The sequence below is a fragment of the Oenanthe melanoleuca genome, chromosome 7, assembly GCF_029582105.1.
Source record: "Oenanthe melanoleuca isolate GR-GAL-2019-014 chromosome 7, OMel1.0, whole genome shotgun sequence".
Lineage (NCBI taxonomy): Eukaryota > Metazoa > Chordata > Aves > Passeriformes > Muscicapidae > Oenanthe > Oenanthe melanoleuca.
The window spans coordinates 3,680,401-3,703,803 of record NC_079341.1 but is presented as its reverse complement, the minus strand read 5'-3'; the positions used below and the strand labels follow the sequence as shown (position 1 = coordinate 3,703,803).

The window sequence follows — 23,403 nt, the reverse complement described above, 5'->3', positions numbered from 1 at the left end:
TTTCTCTGCAGTATTGACAAGCTGATAGCTTTGTACCTGCATGTCAGAGTACTCTTACAGCTTTGTTTTCATTATTTCTCATTATGTGCAGCTTGGGATAATGGTTACTGGCTGTCCTGAAATGGAGTCAGGATGATGAAGTGCCATGGGGGGGAACATGGACGGCATCTGTAATGCATAAGTGCAAATAAATCAATAATTAATGGCCCCTGAATGTGTTTACCAGTTCATTGTAGTGATGTACAGACCTCTGCAAACCCTGGGTGCCTTATAACAGTTATTGAGATGATTACAGTGGGTACTTTGGTCCTGGCAGAAATTAGTGTATCCAGGCTACTGAGAATGTAAACACAGCTTCTGAGCTTCCCAACAGTGCCTGAGATGCAGAACAGTAATTTGAGGAAAAATCAAACTTGCTTGTTAATATTTGGAAAATTAATAAAAGAATGGCAAAATTTAGAACTTATTTGCATCTCTAGCATCTCTGTTTGGATATTAGTAGTGGTAGGAGAGCCTTTGAGAACAGATTTTATTTTCTTGTTAGAAGTGCAGGTGAGATCATGTCAAAAGAAATCATTAAAAAAGGAGTTTTTCCACAGGCTTTCACAGTACATGTTTAGGAATAAATGTACATGTTTTGTACATGTTTCACAGTACATGTCTAGGAATAAAATCTGAATGAATTCAGGTGAACTGCCCTCTTCAACATCTCTAGATAGTCTTGTATTGTTTGTACTCATATTCTGTTGGAGAAAATCAAGAAACCATCTAGATTTTTAGTTTATTTTTCTATAGGAGACTTCTCTGGTAAAGAAATTAATATTAATCACTATGAAAATTTTAAAAAATATAAAAATATGATATTGCAACATATAGTATGTCAGAAAACTGAAGTAACTTGATGTCTGTCATTTAATCAGCATTTTCTCCTTAACATGATGAATTGTGTGGCATATACAGTATGTGCTGCTGTAGCTTAAACTATTGCTGACATTTAATTGCACCATAATCAAAATTTAAATGTACTAAATAAAATTATAATTGGAAGAGGTTTCTATATTTTATTGCAGTGTTTTTTAATTTAGCATTGATCATAAATGTGGTTGATTTTCAAACACAGGCCCTCTTGAAGGAAGGGATAGGGAACATCTTTGGGAATAGCACATGGTTATTTGTGACCTAGAAAACTGCCATGAAAATCAATTGCATGCCTCATATCATGATAATTTATTGCAGCATTTTCATAGATGTTCTTTCACTTCTTGTAAAAATGATCCAGCTGAGTTTGGTAACAGTGTTTGCAGTTGTTTATGGAAGATTAAGTTATATATGTAGCTGTGTGTACATCTCTATTGTATGGACATATTGTTTAATTATCTGTGAGACACGTAATGCTGTTTTGAAAAACAAACAAGAACATGTTCTGTTGTTATGATGTGGTGATGAGATGATGATGAGAATCAGGGTGACAAACTGGAAATTACTACCACTAAAATAATACTGGATTTATTCTTTCACATGTGATAAACTTACACTCATAACTGCTGTTAAAAGTAACCAGAAGTAGATATTTAAAATCAGTACTGGTATAGACTTTGTACCTTGGAGTTGTAATAATTTTAAATTAAGAAATTAATTTCAATTGCATGTATTAAACTCAATTCCCACTATGAGGGAGTAGTAAATTAAAAGCTGAATGATCATTTTATCACTTTCTTGAGGCTGTAACTGAACTTAGCACTCAGAATTACTGTACATTCGTGTTCTGGAATAATTTACTCTGACTCTTCACTCAGCTTGTTGACTCTGCAGAGGCTGTTGGTCATGCAATTTGCTGTGACAGAGAAGAGTCAAAAGAAGGGGTTAAAATAAAAAAGAAGGGGATGGTAGACGTGTTGGAAGAAGGCTGCTTGGGGATTTCTGTACAGCATGGATATCCTTTTGAACACAGAACAGGTGCTCAAGGAATGTTGGAGGTTTTTAAGGTTTATTCTTTCTCTGGAGAAGTTATCTGTTCATCTTTATAAAGCTTAAGCCTTTGTCTTCCATTCAGTGTGGGTGCAGGACATCTTAAAACTACTTCTTGTTCTATGGTCAGGCTCAAGGAGCTGTTTTGTGTTTCTCTGGTCACAGAGTCCCAGAATGGTTTGGGTTGGAAGGGACCTTAAAACTCATCACCTTCCACTAGACCAGGATGCTCCAAGTGCCATCCAGCCTGGCCTGGGACACTTCCAGGCTTGTCCTATGACTCAAGACTCTGAGTGCTTTGGGCAGCTCACTGGGCAGCTGCCTCCAGTGCACATACTGTATTTCACTCCCCACTCTGGAGTGCTGTGTTCATCCTTAACAGCATCAGCCACAGGGAAATGTGATTTACTTGTGCATTTGTGAGGAATGTTAAAGTTTTAGCAGAAGCTGAAACATTGCAGTAGTTTTATTTCTGTAGTGCTGGGCAGTATGCTTGGCATAGAGTGTTTTCATTTTATACTGTTACTTTCAGAAATAGTGGTGATAAAGTTAAACAAGCCCTAGTGCTGAAGAGTGGAAGAGAGCTATTGCATTTCAGTGATGGATCTTTCTATAATTGTTATCTTCCTCTTACTTTTTCAAACCTCTCTGATTATTAATCATATCTGGCTAATCAAATCTGGTTTTAATAGCACAGTAAATGAAACAAAGCTAGTGAAGTGCAGCAGCTTGAAGTTTATCCTTTGGATAGTTGAAAATAATTGCAGAGTATTTATCAATGAGTGCTAATGAGAGCTCTGGTCCAAAAGTGATTGAGAGTCTGTGGCATAGTTAGACATTGAGTAGTGGAGCTTTCTAGATTTTATTGCATAGGCAATGGCTTGTCTTGATGTGGCAGAGCCTTAAAACTGACATTGTCAGGAGCAATTTCAAGTGCAAATTTACTATTAGCACCAGTTCACAAACTGTCTGGAGTGCTACACTAGCCCTGAATTTGAAGACAGAACAGTTTTACCATTGCTTTTTTAATTAATCTAGCTTTTACTACCTATTGTATATTATCCTCATGTTTATTTTATTTAAAAAAGGAAAAATTTTCAGGGTTATAAACTGAATAAGGAGGAGTTATGTGGCCACAACCTTTGTAGCTGAGTTTTATGGTTTTTATTAGCAAGCCAAGCAAAATGGAGCAGGCAATAAAAGCTTTACTACACTCTCCTGCTATTGCTTTCAACTTCTTTTTCTTACATTTCAGATGTTTATAAAATAATTGTGGTCATGATTAACATAGTAAAATGCTGTGCAAATGTGTTGTATTGTGGTTACTACAGACACTGGAGCATTTTGAAATTGAGTTGAATTTCAGTATTAATTGTACAACACTGCCCACTGACTATTTTACTGATGCATTATGCTCAGTGGGTGCACTAAATACCTTCATTTCTTCATACTCTACTAGAAAAGGATACCCTGTCCCTTCAATTACAGAAAATATCAAAATTAACTAAAATCATGCTCAGCTACTATATTAGATGTCAATTTTCTGTCACTCTTGCAGCAAAGCTTTTAATATTAGTTTAATACTTTCCTGCTCAGCATTTGGTTCCTTCTGAAGGAACCTACCTCTAGTGCCCCCAAACTGAGCTGCTCAGAGAACAGATTTCAGGATTTTCTTCATGGGAAAGAGGGTAGCAGGAACAGATTTGAATATTTCTTAATTTACTTTGGAACTTCAAATAATTTTCAATATAGTCAACAAAAAATAAATTAGTTTTGAAAATCTCACACTTTAATTTACTGTCTAAGTGTTTTCACTTATTTGATATACTTTATTTTTGAAATTCTGAGGAGCAAGATTAATTCATTGTCAGCATCTACAGCCAAGATCTTATTTTTATATATGTGTTTTAGGAATGTCTTATTTATTTTCCCATTTCGAATGTACATATTCTTAGTAATCCTTAAGTTGTTTTGGAAGTTGGGACAAAAACTGAGTGTAAAACTCAAGCCCTGTTTTGAAAACTATGTATTTAATAAGTAGCTTCTGAGTACACCTAGTGCTTTCATGGGACTGCTTTGATATTTAAAAGCTAAAATATGGAAATTTCAATATATTGAAACAAGTTTAAAATGAAAATAGCTAAAATATGTTCTTCATAATATAAGTGTATCAGATTTTTTTCAGGAAAAATAAGTGAAGAATTATTAAAATTCTCTGTAACTTTGAATAGAAAGAGAATTTCAATGGTATGTCAGTATAGCTATCAGTGATTAGTTCAGTACTCATTTCTAAGTACAGAAAAACACAGACAGTGCTGATTCTTGAGTGAGAATTGAGAATAGAATATTTCCTTGAAAATATTTAGTGATAAAAGTTAGGCTGTCTTGCTGAGTCTTGGACATAGGCTGTAGCTGTGCCCTAAGAAGAGCTTAATTTTCATTGCTTCACATTTCTGAAAAAATATCTAGAATTTGCTTTTTAAATTGAATGTATGGGTACAGCAGCACCTGTGACTGTGCTCCTTGTGCACATCTGAACTGCACCTTAGGATGACCTTGACAGCTTTCAGATTGGAACTGCTGATGATAATGGTCATTAATTTTGCAAAAAGAAAAGGTTGCTCCTTCTCCTCCCTCACTGAAAGACAGTGATCACTAATTTGCTGTCTGATGGGCTTTGCCTCACTTCAGATTGCACTGTTTTCTTTCAGGATTAAAGTAGCAAGGTTTGAACTTGTTCATGGTTACAGAGTGAAGCTGCTTCTCCAACTGACTTCAATTTTTAACATCTGAGTAAGCAGAAACTTAACACTACCTGTAATAATGATGTAGACAAGGCCAAGCTGTGATGTAGACAAACTGATTTGGATGTTTTCTATTAAACTCTGCTACATTTTTCTCAGCTCTGAGATGATTTAGATCAGTTCCACTTATCTATTCATTGTCTTCTGTGTGTTTTGACAAATGAGTCTCCTGTGTCTTTCTTGAGGAAAAACAAAGCTGTAGACTTGCTCTGAGGAGCACTGCTATTGGAAGAGAAAAGGCAGTCTTACTGGAAAAATTCAAGACAAAACAGGAAAGAGATATTTCAAATAGCTTTAAGGGTAAATTTTCTAAATTGCATGACAGTTTGCATCAAGACAAGGTTTTTTTTTTCTTATAAGGGAAAATTAAGGAATGGTTTGAGACTCAGAAGATATGAGTTCAATTTACAGGCTATCCTAGAGAATTTCAGCTTGATCTGGGATAAATCAACTTATGGTTCAGGCTCCTAAATCAAAAGGGAAAAAAAAAGCAACCAAAAAAATCCCAAACAAACAAAAGATAGATAACAGAGGGAGTGTATTGTCAGAGGGACAGTTTGGTCAGGGACCAGGTACTATTTACCCTTGTCAGTGACTGAGGATGCATTCAGAAGGGTTTTGGTTCATAGAGATTCTTCCTAGGACACTCTTCTGAATGTTCCTTGCCTTTGGTGATAGAGTAAAAGGATGTTTAATGTCACAGGCAGGAAGTGCAGTAATTCCTCTTTTATATGGATGTGAGAGAGAAGCTTGGTAGGTTTTTATTTTTGTCATAGTAGAAATGTCTCCTACATACAGATAAAGGAGTGTATTGCTTTGGCTCCTTACCACTCAGGATCTTCTCCTGAATTTTGGCTTGCACGTGGCCCTTGCCAATGCTGAAGGGACATCAGACTTTGCAGTCAATGCCTTGTTGTGCAAGGTCTCAACTTGTGTAATAGATTCTCTTTTACCCTTAGGATTTAGAAATAATAGAATAAGGATTAAATAACAAAACCTGATTGCCTGAATTTGTTAGAGGAGAGGAGATATCTTCATATAATTATTATTGAACAGTTCTGTTGTAGCCAGTTTTTAGGATAAAAAATACCCCATTTGTTCTGCAGTGAGAAATATTTGTGTCTGGGGAAAAAAGTCACACTGTGACTCCTACCTGGTGTGTGCTGGGGAGCTACTGAAATCAGCATTTCATCTGGCCATGACAAGTGTGATACCACTGTTCACACCAGTGGGAACCTTGCTATGAATTATCTCAACTGAGGCCAAGTCTCCTGCTCATATAGAATCCAGAATTACCTATTCAAAGGGTTGAAAAGCTACAGTTTCAGAAATATTTCAGATTCATACATTGGAGTTACTAAAAAAACTAATGTTTTTAAATTATTCTCTTTTTACTATGTTTTTTTTAATGTTACAGCAATCATTTACAGCACTCTCTCTTTAAGTAGTATCTGGGTATTTTTTCCTACTGAAAAATGCAAGACTTTCTGTCACTTCTATTTAGAGAGCCTTGTCTTTCCTAGGTTTATTTCACTATGAAATGAGTGAGTCTGGTAACATTTACTAATTGGTTGTGTTCCAGAAAGTGAATGAGAACAATTTGCAAAAAGCATGCTGCCTTTATGCCTTTGTTATGTTATAATAAGAGTTGTTCAGATTTGTAAATCTTGAAAGGTAGAACTTTGTAAGACAAGAAGTACAGAAAGTACCTCCAGGCAACTCTGGAAGCTGACACATATTGGGACTGTACTTACCTTTAGTTAATATATTTACTCATTTTGTAGTGTGTGGATAATAAATAATGCAGACTTATCATAATTGTTCCCAAATTTGGAAGATCTATTGATTTTTCTTGAACTGGCTTCAAGAGATCTTCAAGAATATTATGGCTTGAACACAGTCAGAACTTGATATGCAGTTGTATAAAAATGTGGAACTTTTGCCACAAACACATTCTTGCTGGATTAACAATGACAGATTACTTTAATCTTTATTCTTTATGTATTTTTACTTGACATATTTATTTCCTAATTATAAATATTCCAGATATATTACTTTTGTTTTTTTTTTTTTTTCCTAATGTGGGTATCTTGCTAGTGTCTGTGTTAGCAAAGGATGATTTTGATCATTTGCTGTCCATGATTTCCAGACTCTGTCTTCCTCCCCATTCAGAGAATAAAGACTGATGTCTGATATGAGTCAATATTGAAAGTCCTCACTGTTCTATGGATTTTGGAGTGGTTTTGTTAGGCTGTGCCTGTGATTGAAGCCACAGTCCACTGAAAAATATCTTCCAGGTCTTGGGACTGGAATAGCTGTGCTCCTACTGATCATTAAGTCATTAGTTAATGATCTGTCTGAGTTTGGCTTGGGTTAATAGCACCCTTGTAGGACAATGCAGTGTGTAGAGCTTCTGGAATTGAAGACAAACAGATAATCTTTTGCTACTTTGTAGTTGTGAAATTTGCTTTATGCTCATTACTGCAAATTATCAGGAAACAGGATGGCTGCTATCAAGTTTAGTGCAAACAAATACTAAAAAGACTTAGTGTATCCCTGATGAATTTTTATTCAGATTAAAATACAGTGATTTTATTTCCTCCTTAATCTTAGTGTTTGATGGGCATTTTAAAGAGTACAGTGATTTCAGTCTCCTTTAAAGTTTCTCAGAGCAGAATATCCTAAAATGTTGAAAACAGAAGCCATCAGCCAGGTCTTCAGCAAACTGTGGTGTCTTGGGAAGTGGTTTTGTAATGACTAGTGCAGTCCTTAAAATATATTGTGCATGGTTACCCTCCTTACATTCTTTAATGACAATCTATTTTTAATAAAGCTATTTAGCTTGGTTAATTAGAGCTAGTCATAAATCTCCTAGTCTGCTGATTAATCTTAGGAAGTATCTTAAACCACACCAATGGAAAATGAGGCTGTAAAGTAGCTACATATATTTTGACTTTTTATTGGCATTATACTTACAAGAAAAGTCTTTTGAAGAATACAGTGGCTTTGCCTCTGGATGCAGCTCATGGAGCTAACCTCCCATGGAAAATGGGGATAGAAAACAGGCCATGGAAAAATAGAAAGTAATCTCACTGAGAGGTTTGATATAAACCCTCCTTCCCAGTTCTAGTCCTGTGTTTTATGTCAGGCCAGTTATCTTAAATAGTAGAAATAGAATTTGAAAAGAACTAATTATTAGTGTTCAGTTGTTCTGCCTGCAATCAGCTTTAACAATATGTATCAAAATTAATAAAATTAGGACAGCAGCAATTTAAACATTATAAAAATTGAACAGAAGAGAAAAAACAGAGTGGAAAAAGAAGATAAATTTGGTTTTTCAAAATAGTAATATAAATGGATATGTTCTGTGAAGTTATGGAGCATTTCTGAGAATTAATAATTTTGGTTTTCTGCAGGATTCAGAGTTCCCTGTTGATGCTGAAGGGACCCCAGACTTGGAGCAGGCTAAAGAGCCCCCTCAGCCCCTGAAACCTGGGCAGTATCAACTGAGCAGCATTTTGAAGGTGCACGACTTCGCCGTGTGCTGGTAGGAACCATGGACAGTACATTAATTTGATTATGTACATGTGGAGTGTTATTTACAACAGGTCATTGAGAAGTGTTTACTGTATGCAAATACCTGAAACATTGCTGGCAGCAAGCAGGGGGACTTCCTCTCTGAAGGATGTGAGAGTGGAAAAACTGATCATGAAATGCAGTGGGAGAGTAAATACAGTAAAACACTTGGGCAGAGCTGTTTACAGATTGAGATTCATCCTTTAGGTAGAGAGGGTGGGATTTGGTTAGTAGATATAAAAACAGAAGCCAGAGATGACTGTAAATTCAGGTACCAGGAAACTGAATTATAGTGCTGAATATTTTTGCAATTTTTTATTTGATTGCAGTTTATTCCCGTGGATCAAAAATCAAAAGAGTTTAAATTTAGATTGGCTTGTAAGCAATGACATTTCAGGGCTTGGTAACTGCAGCAGAGGAAGAATGAACCTAAAAATATTAAAAAAAAAAAGAAAGTAAAAGTTCATAGCACAGTTCTGACAATTCTGACATATTGACTAGCTTTGAATATATTTTTAAATTAATTAAAAAAGAAAATATTTATACATTTGACACTTATGAGGCAAAGGTCACATACAATTGCTTTTGGTGACTCCCCACATTTTGAAGTTAATAACCACCAAGTTTTTCCATTATTTTGTGGCTGAACAACAGCAGATAAATATGGTCATGTAAGACTATTCCTTGTTTTCCTTCTCTTTCTTTAATTACATTTTTATATCATTTCTGTAGATCCTTACATCCAGTGTTTCTAGTTATTGCTAGCAGAGATACTTAATGTGCTGAGAAATTCTAAGTATTTTTTGCAATTCATGACTGAATATCACACCTTAAGGATACAGTGCCATTTCAGCAAGCAATTTTCTAAAATAAAGATAAATTGGATGTCTTTAAATTTATTTGGAAACACCTTAGAACTTGGAGAAATGGCAACTACACTGAATGAAACCTGCCAGAGAGGATGTGTGTTTCAAAAATTTCATATACTGAAAATATGATGTTGACTTTCATGTAAAGATGGTCCTTTGAAGAAAATGAGAGCCTGGGATAAAGCTCTGAAATTAACTGAAATGCTTCTTTCAAAAATGTGATAACATAAAATCATGTAAAGAAAAAAGAATTTTAAGGTGTGCTTGAAAAAATGTAAACAAAGCAACTGAACTTTTCATTTACTTAAAAAAATTCTCTGTGTACATTGAGGGTGGTGTAGTTTCTACACATTTATCTATGTCTGAAAAAAAAACCACTTAAACATTTCAATTCCCAAAAGTTTTTTTTTTTCCATCTGAATACTGCTACTTACAATCAACCTTTTTAAGTGATGGAAAAGAAAGACTGTCTTGTTTTTCTTAAAGTCTCTATGGTAGCCTGCTTTGCCTTTCTTTCACAGTGTTTCCTACAGTATTTTTTTGAACACCCTGCTCAATTTCAAGGAAATTTGACAGAAGAATAACAGACTCAGGAAGTCCTGAGGCTCCCATGTGTTTCTAGAGAACAGACCTCTGTGAAGAAAGGGTCACTTTTAGGATCCTGTTGGCTGCAGGTGACTGAGAACTCAGGGAAAAGAGAAGTTGCACATTTTTTGGGAGAGGAGCTGCAAATGGAGTTTTTACTAGATTGTATAGGATCCAATCCCAAGGCACATAGGTAATGCACACAGAGCTTGGGTTTTTATTTTGACACAGCAGCTATTCAGTTTTGAATCTAGTTTTCCAAGAGGTTATTAAATGCATAAATCAAGATTTTTCAGAGAAGAATGACTGAGATTAAATTATCTGTGTAGGGAATTAAATGAAAATAGCCCATCTAAAGAAATTCTGAATGTTCACTAAATGTATTTCTAGTAATTACAATTGTCTATCTGATTTTACAGACACAAGGGGAAATCCATATGCACTAGATGAAAATTAATTTTTTCTTGTAGTTCATAGGATAGATGGAAAACATTCTGTTGACTGATGAGACCAGATTTTTCTCACATAACCATTATATCAAAAGGGCAGAACAGAATCTGGTTTGTGTATGGGTATTACTGGGTTCTTTTACATTCCTGTAGAAATTGGAGCACCTGCAAATCCAAATTCACAGTTTTGCACAAGCTCACATATATTAGTTCTTCAGACCTTCATCAGTATTCATTGAAATGCATGGTAGTGAAGGGGGAGGAAAAATCCCTTGGGAAACCATGTTTATTTGCTGCTAAGCTGAATGATTCCCACTTCTCAAATCATCACATAGGCATTCCTTTTCTGCATTAAATTCACATTGCTCCAGTGTCCTTTTAAATATCTGGTGAATCTTACTGTGCCTATAAGAAGCACTGTAATAAGATCTACAGTGGGTAAAGGATCTTCATTAATCTTACTTGTCCACTTTCTCCTCACTTGCTTTCTGCATCTTTGCTGTAACCTTTTGTATCGTTTCTCAGGGAAAATACCTCTGCAGTCACCACATGCAATGCTACATCTGTCCTGGTTTATCTTGTCTTCACTTGGGAAAGGCAGGTGCCCACACAAACAGCAATCTGCATTTTTAATGTTTAGCATGGCATTGGAAACCAGGAAAATGCCAGGTTTTATGGTGGAGAGATGATTAACCAAGAATAAGCTGAAAAATTAGGCAGTAATCATCTTGGCTTTTTTTGGTAATTTTTAAAGATTCCTTCCTTCCTTCCTTCCTTCCTTCCTTCCTTCCTTCCTTCCTTCCTTCCTTCCTTCCTTCCTTCCTTCCTTCCTTCCTTCCTTCCTTCCTTCCTTCCTTCCTTCCTTCCTCATAAATAGAAAATGTATATTGTTCTTTTTTATGTGTAACCTGATGTTCTCAAATCCTTTATCCTTGTTTGATAATGTAGAAGAAAAAGACAGAAAATTGCTAATGCTCTGCTTAGGCACCATAAAAATAGGAAGGTGGAGATAATAGTAAAGAAAAGCAAATACAAAATGTTTAGTGATTATCTTGCATTTCCTGATTGGCCCAGTAAAAGATAACTTTTCAATACAGTCTAATTCATCATTATATCTTACTATACTAGTTTCCCCTATTTTTTTATCAGTGGATTCCAGAGAAGATTTTAAACATATCTCCTTGGGAACCATGCAAATTGAGTTGCAGCATAGAATTGTGTAGCTGAAATTAAAGGTACAATCTTGTAGAGCTTTGTGCTGAGAGATGGAGGTAAGAAAGTACTGCAGAACACTGGACTTTTTTCCTATTTAGTTCACATTTCCCACTTTCTCTTTTCAACAGCTGAGCACATGCATGCACACAGATGCACATCCACATCACACAGAGGAGCCAGATTTACAGGGAAGAGAATCCTTTAAGTGTTGGCATGAGGAAATTCTTTTGAAATACATTAGAGCTTGAAGTTTTGCTAAACTGGGTGGTATTGGTGTGCATTGTCTTTCAGAGTTCCCAGTTTTCCATTTCCTTGGTGAGGTGGTGAGGCACAGGGAATTTGGCAGCATGTGAAGATCAAGGTGTTTTGTTCTGTCAGTCACATTTGGCAGAACTTGCTCTGTACTAGGTTTTGGTCCTTTCTAGACATAACTCCCTGTTTCCTTTTTTATTTTATTTTTATTCTTTGGCTTTCTTAGAGTTAGTTGCTTGTGGGAAGAGCAGGACATTGAAATTCATGTGTAAACAACGTAGCAAAAGTTGCACAGATGATTTTTAAGCAAACATCTTGGTAGTTCTTTTTGCTCCTATTTGCCAAGAGCTCTGCATTAAAATCTCAAAGCAGCTTTGTGGTGGTCTGTCTTGTCACTACCCTTGGTATCCTTCTCTGTGATGCCTGTAGAGTTCTGACAACAGGTACCCTGATGGTTTGCTGAGACTGCTGCCTGTCAGGCTGAAAAATGTTGGCTCCCTTTCTCCTATGTTCTGCCCATTTGTTTCCATCTCTCTGTTGCCTCAGAGCTGGTGAAGTAATGTCATTTTATTCTGTCTCTGAACAATGCCAAGCAAAATAGGTGATCAGTCACATGCATCTTTGTGTCCTTGTGTAACACAAGGTAGGAAAGAGGATTCAAAGTCCAAAATTCATTAGGAAATTTCCTCTTGAAGAGTTTACTGAGGTTAAAAAAAATCCTTACAAATTATTTAAACCCTCTTCTCACCACCTAGGGTGTTAGAAAAGATTTTTAAAATAAATTACATTTTTCCATTAACAGTAAAACTTTTTAATTGTGCCATCATATGCTGATTTCTTGCATGAGTAGCCAGAGTGATTTGGAGATTTGCATTAGCAACATGAGCTTCTGCTTAATTTTCCTACAGAAATTATACCTGCTTTTAAAGGGATATGATATACAGGCATCTTTCATATGAGGGAAGGCAGAGAGAGCTGGGGCTGCTCAGCCAGGAGAAAAGAAGGCTTAGGGGCAGATCTAGTCCATCAGTGTGCACAAATTTTGAAGGGAGGGTGCTAAAAATACCTATAAATACACACATTTTTACACAGTGTATATAAATTAAATCTAATAACACTCACAAGTATGTTTGTGCTATTAATTTTCACTGAAGAAAATCTGCTGAAGAAGAGTAGACAGTGAGTTGCAGAATTGGATTTTTATGTGTGCTGAAATATTCAAACACTCAATTTGGCCTCTTTTGAAATATTCAAATTCTGTGTGTTTTCAAAAACAAAAGCAATATGAGTGGGAGCTTGGGTTAATCTTTATCTCCTTATATATATGGCAAGAAATTCCTGATTCTCCTGTTTTATTTTCATCTCTCCGTTTGATCAGCCTTTGAATATATCTGAAGAAACTAGTGTTAGAGATGGTTAAATGTAAAATTAACAAGTCACTTAGTGCATTTTCCAGGACACTGGGACAAAATCCAGCAGCTCAGCTTGGATCACTCTGACAGATCAGTCTGCACACTTGCAGTAAGGGTTTTTCATGATGTTTTAAACATTTAACTTTCTCAGATAAATCTGTCAAGTATTTTAGCATCAAATTAATGTTGTTAATAATTTTTTTATCTCTCTCTTTGCCAAGTACTTTCCTTTGAAAAATTCTTGTATTAATGCATTTTTCTTTTCCCATGAATGGCCTTTATGAGTAGTATGAATGTGTGTTTAAGCTGAACATGAAGTTCTTACCCTTCTGCAAAGAACAAGTGACAAATAACCCTAAAGCCTGCAAGTCTGGGTACATTCCACATCACTTACAGAGGCTGGGAAGAATTCACTGTGTGTGTGCCCTGCCAGCCTTATGTCCCCAGCAGTCCTGTGAGACAGCATTATCCTCTTGTGAAATTATTCCTGTTCCCTGAGTGGAAGATGCAGAAATTAAATTCGTGTCTTCCAAGTCACAGTTCAGTGCTTTAACCCTGGATGTCAGAGTATCACTGTTTTCTATGCAAATTAAGTTAATTTCTGTCTGCATTAAGGCCTGTGTTGTAATGGAGAGATTGTTCCATGGACTTACTGCACAGGCTCTGCAACAGCTTGGACACAGTTTATGTGGAGGGAGCACTCAAGAGGAAAATGTCAGATGTAGTTTAGCTCCCTGTAATGCAGTTTAATAGAGAGGAAAAGTGAGCTCCCTGTGAATAGTCAGTGAGAACTGTGTGGCTCACACTTGGATAAGCTCTAATGCAGAACTCCTGGTTCCAGCCCTCTCACCCTCCTTTGGAGCTTTTTCTGTCTAATACAGCAATAAGAAGGGAAGTGAATGGTTCCCTTGGCTCCTCCTTTCCCTCTTCCCCTGCAAGCTAAATATTCTTTCCTGTTCACCTCTAAAGCTTTGGGCTATCAGAGTCTTTAGAAGCCTTTTTGTTTCTCATTAGCTCTGTCTGCAGCTCTGGCCAGCAGATATGGCTCCAGAGGGAGGGCCTTGGCTCTGGCTGGAACAGGCACTTTGAAATCACAGCAGCAATAATCTGAAGGATAATCTCAAGGCATGTTGTGTTTTTATGGTGCACACATGGAAAGAGCTGGGTATCTCTGCAATTTTATTAGTGAACAAGCATCTTTCCCAGAAGAAAGGACAATTTTTAGGCAGGGTCAACAGAGGGAAAGCATATATTTTCTTCTTACTAGCTATCTTTATAGTTATTGAGCAGATTTTGCAGAAGAAGTACTTGTTTGCAAAAAAAAAAAAGATTGTAAAAAGATATGGTTGTAACTTTATTGAGGCTCTTGTGTATTCTCCATAGAGCAAAAGGTGTGATGCCTGGCAGTTGTCACTCTGCTAAATTGCTTGACTTTTGCTTGTTATTCCCAATAGTTTGTGGACAGAGCAGAGCTGAAAAGATTGGGTTAGTAATTTTCTAGTAAGTATTTAACTAAAAGCAATCATCCTGTGGTGATCTGACTATTCTGGACTCCAAATGCACTAAAAGCTCAATATTTAATGGATGTGAGCAATACTCTCAGGCACAGGGTGGGATTGTTGGGGTGTCCTGGGCAGGGCCAGGAGCTGGACTGGAGAATCCTGGTGGGTCTCTTCCAACTCAGGATATTCTGTAATTCTATATTGAACAGATGAAATATATCTCTAATAAAAGGAATTGTTTTGACAACTTGTCACGTGGACTGATATACTAACCAAAGACAGTTTGAAAATAAGTTAGCTTATAAATATATCCCAAGAAGTGAAACAAAATGTTGAGATTTTCTTGAAATATAATATATTTGTGAGCTGTAAAAAGATAGTAATTAGCATGAGGATATTCATATAATGGGATTTTTTTTAAGGAAAGATAAATGCTAAACTTCAGGACTTCTAGCAGTTGACTAATATGTGTCATATATGACACTTCTTTCACTTTGATATAATTCTAAATAATTATTCACACAAAGATCCTCATTGAAGTTGCAATACTGAATTTTTTCTTGCAAACTTAAAAGCCATTTACCTTTTTACTATATATTTAACACCCATTTAGAACTACTATTTGTCAAGAAACAAATACTTTCTTTAGGATGGTTTGGAGTTTTGTTTTGATTTCATACACCACTTTTTACATTTTCTAGTACTTGGCAATGAATTTTTCCATGTAAAGAAATACATATCTTTGGGAAAAGTATTTTTTAAAAAAAGTAAAGTTTGTAGGTGGTCACAGCAAGATATGTGTACAGTTAGCCCATAGATAAGTGGTTTGTTTTCTGGAAAAGTGAGGAGCATTGTGGAATGGTTTTCCTGAGAACCAGAGAGAGTTCAGGAATAATATATTATGGCAGAAAGGAAGAGGAATATAATAAAAATATAAGATAAGGTCAAATTAAAAATATATTCTAAATAGAAGTAACTTACTTAAGGATAAGAATAATGCATCATGCCCAAAAATATAATCTGAAGGAATTTGTAGGGTTGCTCTTGCTGTATTTTAATGAGGAATTTTACTTGCCAAAGCATTTTAACTCATTGCAATTAATACCATTAGGCACTTTTCATTCTTTGATGCTATCTTGTAGGAATTGAAAACTGACTTATGAAAGCTTATGGTCTTCCCTTACTCTCAGTCTGACCTAGGATAAATTGTGAATGTATTATAAGCCTGCTGTACTAATGATTCTTTATTAGCTAGGGTAATAGAAACCGAAATCACTCATTTGTAGACCAGCTCCATAATCCAAATGTAAAATCACTACAGGTTTAGGGTATATATGGTTGCACTGATTTAGAGATACAGCACTAACACAGAGATGCATAAAGGTGGCAGTTTCCATTTGTGTAGCTCTATTTCCTAATCCCTGTGGCTCGGGAAATCTTGTATCAATGCTTTATCTTACAGGATGTTAATTGCTGTAGTTTCAAAAAAAGATATTCTCTTGATTTTTTGCTGTATAAATATTTTTAAGTGAGATTTTCAATTATTAAAATGAGCATAGTACTTGAACTATAGTAGCTGCAGTGTCTCTGAAGGAAAGCAAGACAAATAAAAGAAACTTAAAGAAGAAAGTAGGTGTATTTACTCTTGTTTGAGTGAGTAACTACACAGCTGGCCAGGATGAAAAGAATTATTAGATTGGGGCAGACTTGTTGCATTGCTGAATAAAAGTTCCTGAGTACAAAAGAGCAATAAGGAGAAATACCTGTGAGAACTACAAGAATAATACCAATTCTCCTAGTGATGATTTCTTGTTTATTCCATTCTGATTTCAATATTTTCTTAGTGTGGACACACTTGGAGCTATGCAACCGATAAGATTGACAGAAAAAGTGAAACTTGAACTCAGTCTGTAAGGTGAAGTTTTAAAAGTGTTGAAAAGCATGTTCAGGTTTCATGGGAAGAGAATGAATTCCCATGGGTTTCCCTTGAAATGCTGAAGCTGAATTTTAGAGCTTTGTTGGCCAGCTCTCACCATATTGGTCTGCTCTCTCCGTGTTCCTCTACTTGTGATTTCAGTTCTTAATCTTTCAGAACTCTCTCCCTGGAGAATTTCCAGCACAAAAAACTGTCCAAATAGAATTGGTCAACAAACCAAGCAGTAGAGAATCCTGTATATTTGGAGTGCTTGGCCAATGTCTCTCTTTATCTAAAAAAACCCCAAACTTTTCAGTAGCTTCCCTTCTGTACCTGATACCCAATTTTTAGCAATATTTTGGGCCAGGATACCTATTTCGTGCCATAGTTAACAGAACTTGGAATAGCCTACCAGTACCAGGAATTCAGTGATAGAATTTTAACCCTTGGTTTTGATGGAGATGCCATAAAATCCAGGGGCTGTGCATTATCTGCAGTGGTGCTTTTGTTCTATTCCCCCTGGATGCCAGGAGGAGGGCATGTCCTTATTCTGAAACAAGTGCTTAGGAGCTGCTGGAAGATGCATGGCAGTGGTGAGTTATGGTTATGGGTTTATTTACTGGATAGACTTTAATTGCTGCTGTTATAATTAATTAGGACTGGCATAAAACTATGTGAGCACCATAATTAGATCACACTGGTTTGTGGTTTTTTGCCTGCACTAAGTTCTGTGCAGATCAGGCAAGGAGTAAGAGATCCCTAGCTAGGAATTTGGGAGCTAAGAAAGGGAGCAGATGTATGGCAGTAATAATCTTACTTGGATACTTTCACTAATGCTCAAATTTTCAGGGGCTGTGCTCGACTTCAGGGACAAACTGTCGATGTCACATAAGTGCCCAAATTCTAATTCAGATCCAGCTTTCAGCAGCTACTCTGCAGGTGTATAAACAAACATCCATGTAGCAGAAAAGACCTATAATGAAGCTATAGAGACTCAGACAAAATGACTACATTTCCTTGGGGATGTTCAGCATATTCTGAAAACTTCATCCCAATTGTAGATGTTGCTAAAATTTGAAAATCTGTGGTGTTTTTAGTTCAGTCTTAAGATAAATTATTAAATTCATGTTAACATTTTTCTATCATCAATGTAGGACAGATGAGGTGAGTAACAAACTGCTTCTGTCAAACCAGACCAAAGAACTTCTTGATTTTAATTTTACATTAATTGGTACTAAATGGTAGAATAGTACTTGTCAGCTTTTCTTGGATCTCTTTATTTTCCTTGTTTCAAAACAATTAGATTTACAATCAGATCTAACTTATAATCAGAACTGATGGAAATACCAGTTTCCAGGCTCTGGAATATAAATTTTAGCATATGAAATAAAAATGTCACCCAGGTGAGTGTCGGTCTGAGGCTGTGATCATCCTTGTTTCCTTGTGAGAGCTCATAATCATGGAAGTTAATGGACTGCAACACTGGAAACTGTTTCTACATTTATCAGGGCTATTTCCAGACTGAGCTTCTGTTGATATTTATTTGTTTGGGTTTATATTTTTTTTCCTTAAAAATAAAGCCATCTGTGTGTGAAATGGCATATATTAGGCACAGGGTGTCCAAAACAAAACAAGTTTGTTTTATTAAAATTTATAGTTTATAGTTGTTCATGTAGCTGCAGACAGTGTTTTTAAATCTTACTTTATTTTTATAATTCATTCAGAAATAGAGGTTATTTTGAATATTTTCCATTAATTTCTTGCATTAAAATGAGCAAGATTGTGCTTTGCTGTGAAGGGAACTTCCTTTATTAAAAGATTGTCATGCACTGGACTGAGAATTGGTGAAGTCCCACACCATCACTATGTCCCTTTAGAAGATGTGTGGATATGACACTTGGAGATATCATGTAGTGGTGGCCTTGGCAGTGCTGATGTTGGACTTGATTTTAGAGATCTTTTTCAAACTTAATTAATCCATAATTCTGAATTATTTTATGGGTGTATGAATGCTTGTGTTGGGTTGCAATAGAGGATGTGGCCAGCAATGTGTATTCCATCCCCATCTCTTGAGCCAGGTGGGGCAGTGACCCTGATCTCCTGGCACATATTATCTGCTCATGGGCCATCTTTAAACCAGCTGGGGCAATCATCTTTATCTTTCCCACAACCCATCCTCCCTCCAGGAAGATTTCATCTGCTGCTGGCCCATTCAGTCCCACTGTGTGACTGATAAAATTCCATCATCCCACTGGGAGATGCTCCAGCCAGGGGAGCAGCCAAGCCTTTCCTACCCAGATAAAAACTGAGATTTTGGACACCAAGGCACCTCCTTTCCACTGGATTCCAGAGGAAAGCCAGACCTTTCCACATCATCCCTGCACCTTCAGAGGAAACTGCACCTTCTCCAGGAGCACTGCTCCAGCTGAACCACATCTGCCACTGCAGGAGGATGCAGCCACCATTGAATGGGACTGTGCCAACACCCTGACTGACTGACGGGTGTCAGCTTGGATTCTGACTCTGGCAGGGTTTTGGGATTGTTCTTTGCAATACTGCATATCTATTTTAATTTTCCTAGTAAAGAACTGTTATTTCTAATTCCCATCTCTTTGCCTGAGAGCCTCTTTAATTTCAAAATTGTAATAATTTGGAGGAAGGAGGTTTACATTCTCCATTTCAGTGAGAAGTTTCTGCCTTTATTGGCAGATACCTGTCCTTCAAACCAGGACAATGCTGATTATTTTTTAATACCCTTTTCTGGTTATTCATTGATCTTTTGCTACCAGTTGAAATTTTGTCCTTTGTTCTTGGTGTTTGGGTAATGTTTGGGTCAGTGTCTTGCTTCTCTTGTTTTCTTGCTCATTGTGACATTGCTGGATTTTGATATAATGAAATTGCTATTAAATGGTGTGTGCTATCCCTCACATACCACAGCAAATGAACCCATTCTGATTTATTTATTGATCTCTTTTGTAGAGTGGTTACAGCTTCTTTTTGTGCTTCTTTGAATTGAAATATATTTGAGTTTTTAAACTTAAAATCAATAAAGTCCCCTTGCTTCTGTTTGGTATTTGCTTGGTTTTTCATATGTTTGAGTTATGGGTTCAAAGTACTGGGAAATCAAGCCTCATAATTCTGCTAATCAACTATAAATCAAATTCTGAGACAACTTTAAGATATTCAGTAAAACTTTGCAGGAATTGATGCTGCCAAATGCTATAGTGCTTCTCCAAGCACTGCTATTTTAACATAGCCTTCTTACACAAATGTCTATCTCAGTAAAATATGTGCATATTTATATCACTGCTTTCAAAAGTGAAAGTACCATCAGCCAGAAATGAGCAGCACCACTTGTTCACACGAGGGGAAATGTTTCTGGTGCAGTCTTGTGTAGTTTTTCAAGCTAGATTCAAATCACAGAATCACAGAATGGTTTGGGTTGGAAGGCATTTAAAGCTCATCTTGTTCCAACTCCTGCCATGGGCAGGGAACCTTCCATTGTCCCAGGTTGTTTTAAGCCCCATCCAACCTGGCCTTGGACACTGCCAGGGATGGGAATTATGTACATCCTTTAGATACTCCACAGTACTAACTGCATTGTTCCTGCCTGGTGTTTGTGGGAGTCAGGGAGGCCAGAAAATCCTTTCTGTGCTGTGAGCAGTGTTTAAATGGATCAGTTACCTCTCAGGAGAGAGACAGTGGCAGCAGAAGGACAAACAAGACAACAGTAAATGAAGGAAGATTGATGGCCACTGACATCAGGGAGAGTTTTCCATCTAAAGCTGACTTCCCTGCCTTTCTGAGCATTCAAGGCAAAAATAGAAACAAAATATGTTGTTTTAATGCTGTATCCTGATCTAGTGGCAAGGAAACATCCATGGAACTCAGTGGCCTCAGAAAATGAAGCAGTAATGCGTAGTTTAAGAGTTTTGGGAGTCTGAGGTTAATTCACTAGCAAATAATGACATGCTTATATGAAAATTGGTGCTTTTGATACTGAAATGTCCTTCAACCCCATTTTGTGTTGCATGTGGTTATAAAGCAAAAACCACTCTGGTGGATGGTTCAGGCACTTAAGGTATTCCATATTGTACAGCACAATGTGTGTCATTCCTGACATAATGGAGCACTGCAGCAGGTGTGATACTCTGTGGGCTTTAAACTTCCTGGACAATGAAATGCTTCAGCCTGCTTTTCACATGAGTGTGTGTGCCAAGGTCTGCACTACTGCAGTTACAGTTCCATTAGCAAGTTGGAGTGTGTATTTGGGGAAAGGACCAACACAAAGACTTTTTATTCAAATGTAGATATAAAGAAATACTGAAAATACTCCATAGAAAAGTGAAGTCATGAGAGGGTCCAAGGAATAGAAGATGGAATGTAACATTGTGGAGTATTCAAGGATTTTAAGTCTTCAGGTTTGCTTTTGTTCTGTTGGCTATTTTATTCTTGAAAATAAGACATGTTTTATCTTTGACACATTGGGAAATAAAACTGCTTGGGTTTAGGCCTGATTTTTGCCTTGAGGTTAGAATTGTGCCACCTTGCAGTCGGGGACTTTGTACACAAATAGAGCTGGGCTGGGCACAGTCATGCTTGAAGGGGTGTGGGGAGAAGGAAAAAGGAGGAGAAGACAGAATGAAATAATGGTACAGTTTGAGTAGAACAAAGATGGGACTGTGGCATAACTTGGATAGTCATTGAAACTTTCTGAGGGTGTTTTTTGATGAGTTAAACGTAGCTGCCGAGTCTTTACAAATAATTTCTAATCCATGAGCATCCTCAACCTGCTTTTATGTTTAAACAATGCCCCTGTTTGCTTCCTCATCTCTTTAGTGTTGGACTTTATCATCCTTCAGTATCACTTGTTGAGCTCTTCATCCTCTTTAGATCAGTTGTGGTTTAAGGTTGAGTCTGTTTCTGTAGTAATTTAGACAGATTGAACAAAATGCTCTCTAAAAAGCAGGAGCGAGGGAATGGGAACACAAAGTCCATATGGAAAGGACATACTGATGGAACACTTTATCACACAGTAACAGTTATAACTTACATTAGAGCCATAGCTCTGAAAGGTTTATTATGTGTAATTGTGATAATAAATCATAGTAAATTTCCCTAGCATTTAAAATTATTTTTAAATACCGTACTTGTGTAAGCTTTTTTGTAAGTCCTGTGGGAATTATTTAGTATTAAACTGAGAATTTTGGCGTTTTTAATGAGCTGGGAGTACGTGCAGAGTGTTCTGGCAGTATTTCAGTTTTTTAGATTACTTGGATCTGTTAATCAATACAGCCCTTTGAGACCTTTTTGTGAAAATTAATGGGTTCCCTGAAGAATAACATTCCAAATGCTGGAGATCTACAAGACTTTGGAGATGAGTGCTATTTTAAGTTATGCCAAAGTTTACTAGATTAAACATTATCTGTTGATGTGAGAAGGACATAAATTCACAAGAGGCATGCTATAGATAAACCACCTTTTTTTTTCTTACTTATCTATTCAAAATGCATAAATTAAAGAATTTTTAGATAACATGAAGATTTAGAAATAAATAAGGGGGAGGGGAACATTTCAAAATAAATCCAAAGAGGAACAATTTTCTCAAGAAGAGAAACCCTCCATGAATCACTTGGAGGGTTGTCCTCCCCTTGTCTGTACTTCTGGGAGTTTTCATGCCTTAGACACAGGAATTGGATCTGCATGCTTTCTACCAAAAACATCACCAGGTGTTTGTCTGTGTTGTTATTTCTTCCTTCTCTTGTTTTGTCTCTGAGAAAAATCCTCAGCCTGGGAAAGCTCTGAGCTACAGCTGAGAGAGTCAACAGCCTGGGAAAAATCTAGATTGGATTTTTCCACGAGCCTTCAGCAGCGTCCACCCTGGAGGACCCATCTGAACCCAATCCTGTGCCATATACCCTGGGATGACCCTGCTGAAGCAGGGAGGTGGGACAGATGGGCCAGTGTGATCCCTTCCAGCCTGACCCAACCTGGGGTTGTGTTAATAAATAGATGGTGAATTGTTGATGAGATCTTTAAAATTATGTCCATTACTGTAATTGTGTCTAGACCTGTGCTCTCATCACTTCCAGTTGCTCCTCGCTGTTGTCTTTGGAGGAATCTGTTGTGTAGTGTAAGCTCAGGTTTTTTGACTCACAGATAATATCTGAGCACATCATACTACATATTTCCAAGCTTATATTCACTACTTCTGCTGTGTATTGTCAATTTGATGTATCAATTCTCCTGCTCTCCTACTTTTGGATCATTTGGAAGTTTTTAGCTGAGTCTTGCTGTTTGTAATCCACAGAGTTGGTTTGGTTTTCATTCTTGACTACTCCAGTTTTTGTACAAGGATATGTGTCACACACTTCAATCCATTCTAGTCTAACTCAGAACAAAGTTTGAAGATACTCACCCCTCTTCTTTTTTGCCTTTCTACCTACTGATAACTCTTCTGTTGAGTAAAACCTCTTCTATGTTTGCTTAGGGGCTTTATGGTGTTAGTTTGTTTTTGTTGGGTCTGTCCTGTTTGGGGGAAGCTACAGCTGAACATAAAGGAACTTGAAGAGTTTCATTTACACCTTGTTCCTTTGTGATCAAGTGTTTCTCTGAGGTCAGAGCAGCTCTGAGACAGCATGGTGCTGTTCCTCAGAGAAGGACAGGGAGCAGAGCTCTAGGTGCCTGGAACAAGTATAAGCACCTTATTAAAAACAGGAGGAGGTTTGAGGGGATTTTGAGCACCTCAGCATTAATTTTACACTGGGAGCTGCTCTTTGCTGTGCCCTTTCTAACTTTGAATTTATTTTTTTTTTCTTTTGCTATGCTTTAGAGCACACATTGATGGATGCTTTTC

General features: G+C 36.9%; 1 protein-coding gene across 3 annotated transcripts in view; it reads left to right on the top strand.

Annotated features, from left to right (window-relative positions):
• Positions 1-23,403, top strand: part of SPAG16 (sperm associated antigen 16) — a 347,846-nt gene that overhangs the window by 41,192 nt on the left and 283,251 nt on the right. For all 3 annotated transcript variants that reach the window (XM_056496715.1, XM_056496713.1, XM_056496714.1), the window contains exon 10: positions 8,189-8,319. In XM_056496715.1, coding sequence (XP_056352690.1) covers positions 8,189-8,319 — 131 coding nt within the window. The remainder of the gene's footprint in view (positions 1-8,188; positions 8,320-23,403) is intronic.